Source organism: Dendrobium catenatum, unplaced genomic scaffold, assembly GCF_001605985.2.
Source record: "Dendrobium catenatum unplaced genomic scaffold, ASM160598v2 fragScaff_scaffold_1402, whole genome shotgun sequence".
Classification (NCBI taxonomy): Eukaryota; Viridiplantae; Streptophyta; class Magnoliopsida; order Asparagales; family Orchidaceae; genus Dendrobium; species Dendrobium catenatum.
Window position 1 is genome coordinate 326,909 of NW_021319864.1, and position 5,478 is coordinate 332,386.

General features: G+C 38.3%; 1 protein-coding gene across 1 annotated transcript in view; it reads right to left on the reverse strand.

The window, feature by feature from the left end:
• LOC110109361 overlaps positions 1-4,778 on the reverse strand; it is an 18,436-nt gene extending 13,658 nt beyond the window's left edge. Inside the window, exon 1 of the mRNA XM_020840396.2 lies at positions 4,284-4,778. Within this exon, the coding sequence (XP_020696055.1) occupies positions 4,284-4,393 (110 nt within the window). The 5' untranslated portion in view covers positions 4,394-4,778. The remainder of the gene's footprint in view (positions 1-4,283) is intronic.
• Between the last annotated feature and the right edge of the window lie 700 nt (positions 4,779-5,478).

Sequence of the window (5,478 nt, forward strand, 5' to 3'; positions counted from 1 at the left end):
AGTCGAAGTTAGACAGGCTTGGGTTGCCACTTTTGCTGATTGAAACTGCTCAGAAGATCAGTTGATAAAAGAAAGATTGAATGCGGCTCAGGATCGACAGCAAAGTATATTAATCAGTAACACAAGGTTTGTTGAGTTTTCAAGTTGGTGAGTTGTGTTATGTCAAGCAGTCCGTTATGAAGGTTAAGCAGATTTCAGGTGGAGTAAGCTTGTCCAAGTAGTTGACTCGTTGAATTGGATAAGAATTGTTGAAATCTGCTACCGACTGTGCTTTCTGATCGACCTGACGTGCACAATGTTTCACGTCCCACTCTGAGAATGGTTTTCAGACTCGGAAAAGATATCAGCTACGTTAATTTGAGATTCAGAAGGAACTGGCTTACACGGAAGAGTCAGAGTTATTTGGCGTTACGACTCCGAAAGTTAAAGAAATAAAGGAACTTCCGATGGTTAAGTTCCAGTGGAAGCACCGGACTGCTACGAGAAGCGACTTGGAGGAGTCTGATATGAGACGGCTCGTACCACTTACTGTTTTGACTGAGTTTGATTTGGATAATGTCGAGGGAACGACATTTTTCTTGAAGTTGGGAAGATCTGTAATATCAAAATCTGCTCCGAGATCGTCCAGACGATCAGTGGATATGTTTCTCCATAATGTGCCCAGATTTGCTCCAGGTGATTTCTGTACATATCATCCAGGCGATTGAGGACATCGTCCGGGCCGATTGCACTTGTAGAAAAATGTGCTCTGAGGAATAAGTTCTTGGAACCGTCCAGGACGATCCAAATCTGGTCTGATCGTCCTGGATGATCTGTCGATCGGCCGGGCCGATTGAAGATTATAAGCTTGATTCAAGTCATTTTGAGGAGAGATGAAAATTATAAAAACGAAAATATCAGTCTGAGGGAGAGAGAAGTCGAGAGATTTTGGAGAAAGTTGATTCGGATGACGCGGAGCCGTTTTCGTCGTAATAGACAGTTCAGAAATTGTGTACGCAAGAAGACACATTCCGTCCTTCTCAATTTCAGCAACCGTCGTAGTTTGCGGTTATTTTTCTTGTCCGGATTTGTTTCCGTAATTGATTTTCGTCCGTATCCTTTTGATGGTTTCAGTTTTATCCGCGTAATTTCTGTATATGTGACGTGCCCGGGTTGGCAACAATTTTGTATTATTTTCTCGAAAATTTTTTCCGGGTATTTTTGATTCGGCGTGTTTTTCGACTCGCTGATTTTCTGGATAATTGGAAATTTTCATTGCAAGTAGAATAAATGTTCTGAAATGTGATCTTATCTACATTCTGTACGAATTTGGTGAATTTTTGATTTTTCAGGAAAATTTGTTTAAATTTCGTATACTGCCTGTTTGTCTGCCCTGATTTTTGTCTGATTTTCTATTTGCCGGAATTTCTTCTGAATTGAAATCTATATGTATATGCCTATAAAAAGGGAGCTATTAAGGGGCCTGGTCCTATGAGATTCATTAAGTGTTTGGAAAAACTAGATGAGCTCAAGTTGGAAGAAATATTCTGTTATATTCCGATCCGTTATGAATTCTATTATTCTTGGTTGCCGTGAGCACATTAGCTAGCTATTAATATTCAGCGAATTTCAGGGTGCCGTTGAGCACAAGGGGACATAAAGGGTCAGAATCCGTAGTGATTCTGTTTAGTTTAGTTAGCTATTAATTAAATATGATGCTATCTGATTTCTGATCTGATTCTGATTCCGTTATCTGTTCTGTAAAGAAAATCTGTATTCTGTATTGATCTGTTCCGTTCTGATCTGTCCGATTTGATATCTGTACGATTCTGTTCCGATTTCTGATCTGATTTCTGTCTGATGAGTTTGGTTTTGGATTCTGAGAGTTTTGATTGGAGGTTTGTTGCTTTGCTGAGCTGTTGAGCTCACTCTTGTTTTCTGGTGGTTTTCAGGTTCTAGGAAAGGGAAGGAAGTCCAGGAGTAGATTTCTGAGTTCTGATCAGTATAGGTACTTTTGTACTTTTGATTTTTTGTACGGTCATGGCTTTTCTTCTGTATTTCTTCTGCTAGCCATGTACCGTATTTGTAGATGATTGTTTTGAGGAAAAGAAAGAAAAAGATAGATGTTTTGTTCCGCTGTGTTTGATGATTCATAGTAGCTCTGTGTTTGTGTCTGATGAGTTTAATTATTTGGAAGATTTAGTTCAGTAACCAAATTCCAAAGCCAGATCCTGGATAAAAGGTTTTGTCGCGGCCCGGTGCGAGCAGGGTCCTTCCGATGTCGCCGGATTGGTTTTCATCTCAAGTAGAATCTTCAACATTTCCTCCATTGCGGTGAACTTCCCCTCCAACCTTTCATTGTTGGAGGTGATTTGATTTTGAAGGTTGAAGAATCTTTCTTCCAAATCGGCTTTTAATTGGCCGACTTCGCCTTCCAAGACGTCAACCTTTTTTCCGGCCATTGTTCTTCTCAAAATTCACGAAGATCTTTTTCCGGAAATGAAACTACCGCTGAAATTTCAGGATTTCAGCCGCCGACGGTCCCAAAAACGATGCTCTGATACCAATTTGATAGGAAATACTTGAGTTCGCAAGTAACCTAATTAAAATCGGCGAACCAAGAACAGCCAAATGGCTGTCCACAGCAGGAAAACAGCAGAAATCTGCTGTTTATAACAGAAAAACAGCATTTGTACGGGAAAAATCTGAGAGAAAACTCAAAGGAAAGCTTGTATTTCACTAGTAGATGAATAAAAACAGCAAGATACAATTGATCCTCAATTCGAGAGGATGATCGATCTCTCCCAAATCTCTAGACGCCGCTAGAGCCCAAAGAAAACCTAAATCTAAGAGATCTCAAATTTCAGCTAAATTCAAGATACTCAAACCCTAGCAAAATCAACTATTTAATGCATACAAATCAAAAGGAATTCTCTAAACAGTCCCTACATTCAAATTTCTCTCTGAAACACCCCAAAAATCCTTCCTGAAACGCTCTGTTTGAGCTGTCGGCCCGCCCGATCTCTGCAGGAGGCGGAGATCCCGCCTGTTCGCCCCTGTGAACCGGTCCTTCCTGGACCGACTGGACCGGTCCAGTGGACCGGTCTAACAATATCCAAATTGTTCATCAGAATATAAGGAGATTTAACAAATGTTATATCAAATAGTTTTCAAGATTTAACAACCTCAAGATTTCAAAAATATGTATTTACAGTATTTTTAAATCTACTTGACTTAAATCCTGTGTACAGTTTGGCTGAATCTGGCCTACATTTTGCTTAAGTCCTGGTTAAATTATGTTAAATCTTGCTAACAAATAACCCTATAGAGGGCCTCTCATAATTAATAGCTTGTGTAATTGATGGGGACATCAGCGGCGATTTCGACACATGTACCTTTAGGAGATGCAGGAGATCGACGGTCACGATCATTATTTGTATTTTCATCATTTTATGTAGTAGTTTATTTTTATTTTATGTTTTTCCGTTTTTACCCTTGTGGGTATTTGGTAGCTATTGTAGCCCAAGGGGCATTTTAGTACTTTACTTTCTTAGTCATTTTGAAGCCTATTTATATGACCCATTTCTCATGTAAGAGTTAGTTTTTGATAAATGAAAAAATATTTGCTTTGTGTTCTCTTTGTGAGTGCAAACCTCCACGATCTCTTAGTGAGTTCGTAGGAGAAGCTAGATCTCTTTGTGAGTTCTAGGTTTTTCTCGTTCTACTATTTTCTTTTATTTCTCTTGATCAAGTCTTCCAAATTTTCTTCTTGATTTTCTAGCCTTATTCTTCCCCTCCCCCATCAACTCCTTGCCGCCGGCCACCTGGGCCGCCCAAGCCACCCGTCGACCACACCAAGCCCGTCCAATCCACTGGCCGCCGTTCTCCCTGGCTTCCCCTCTTGCCCCTCCATCCGCCGGTAATACAGGGATTTTGGTTCCCTTTTCAAGAAAATCCATGCTTTAATATTTTCAGATGATTTTACCGGTAGATGAGGCCTCAGAAACAGAGCATTTTTCCCAAATCTCAGCAACGTGTTTCCAAGGAAAATCTTGAGAGAAAAAATTAGATTCCCAAAATACAGAATAAAGCTGATTGTTTTCCAACCATATAAAGAGCAAACTTATTTAGACTTTCCAATACAGACAAATATCCCTAATACATAAAGCAGCCATTTCATTCAAGAAATTAGGTATCACAAGGGACTCGAACAATCAACTTCACAAAGCAATAGTACAAATTAAACGGACATAGTAAAAAGCAAAACCCTAGGAATCGAAGTACAGTAAGGTATATCGATCTACCTGGAGTTATTGGACGATGTGGAGGAGAAAAAGGAGACGGTGGCCCAGTCGTGTTTAGACCGGACCTGGTACTCCCTAAGTTGCTCTGCCAGATTTGAACGTGTTATCATCTCAAAAATCTCAATCGATCTACCTCCCACGCAAACAAATTCTCAGAGTTCACTGACTCCAGCAAAAAAAGAACGAAATGCTACGCTATCTTCAATAGCAGAGGCTGCAACGTCGGAGAGAGATCAGAAGACGGAAGAAGGTCTTCAGTCAAGATCAAGAACTGATATAATGGAATTTCTCCTTCCGGATTTAATTAAAAAAAAATCTTCAGAAGTTTGGGAATGTTTTTGAAGCGGAAGAGATTTTCGTAGCTTTGAAGCAGCAATAGGGAACGACCGGGTTCGTAGATACTCCGGCGGGGCGGGCTGCGCTGAAAGTCAAAATATCATTTTTTTTTATCAGCGGCAACTCTAAACGGGCTATCTAATTGTATATCCTCCGTAATAAAATTATCTGAACAACTCCTTTAAAATTTTTATTTTGTCGGAATATAGGAGAAATTATTAAGTGTGATCATCTGAGGTCATTTGAAAGTCAACCAGAATACATCAATTCACTAGTATAATGTGTACCATTATATATTGTGATTAGGCGCATTTTGATTGACCTCCTAACTGTTCGGTGACCACAATTAATAATTTCTCTAAATATGGGGTTGTTTGTGACGGCTATAATATTTTACAAAATTAATTGTAAATTTTTTTATATAATAATACTTAGTTATTCTTTATTATAAAAAATATATTTTCATCACAATTAAAAAAAATACTAAAAAATAATAACAAAATAGTATCCAAATGATATTGTGACTGCTCTTAGAAAAATAGAGAAATTAGAAAATTATCCTAAACTAACTCTATTGATCTATTTGGGACAGCTTTCTCATTGCTCTAGTTTTCAATAAGAAATTATATTTTTTTTACTACCGTCTTCAAGTTGTTTTCTCACTGTTATTAAAATGTATATAGCGAAAAATTATTTTTTATAATCAAAATAGCTGAGCTATTTCCCCACAACAATTTCTCCATCAACTTTATGAAAACCGTAAGCTTCCCAAAGAAACTCCATATCTCACAAAAATTATTTGAAACTAAAATATCTTTTGTTAACTTATAATCTTGTTGATCACTTGCCAAATCAGCAT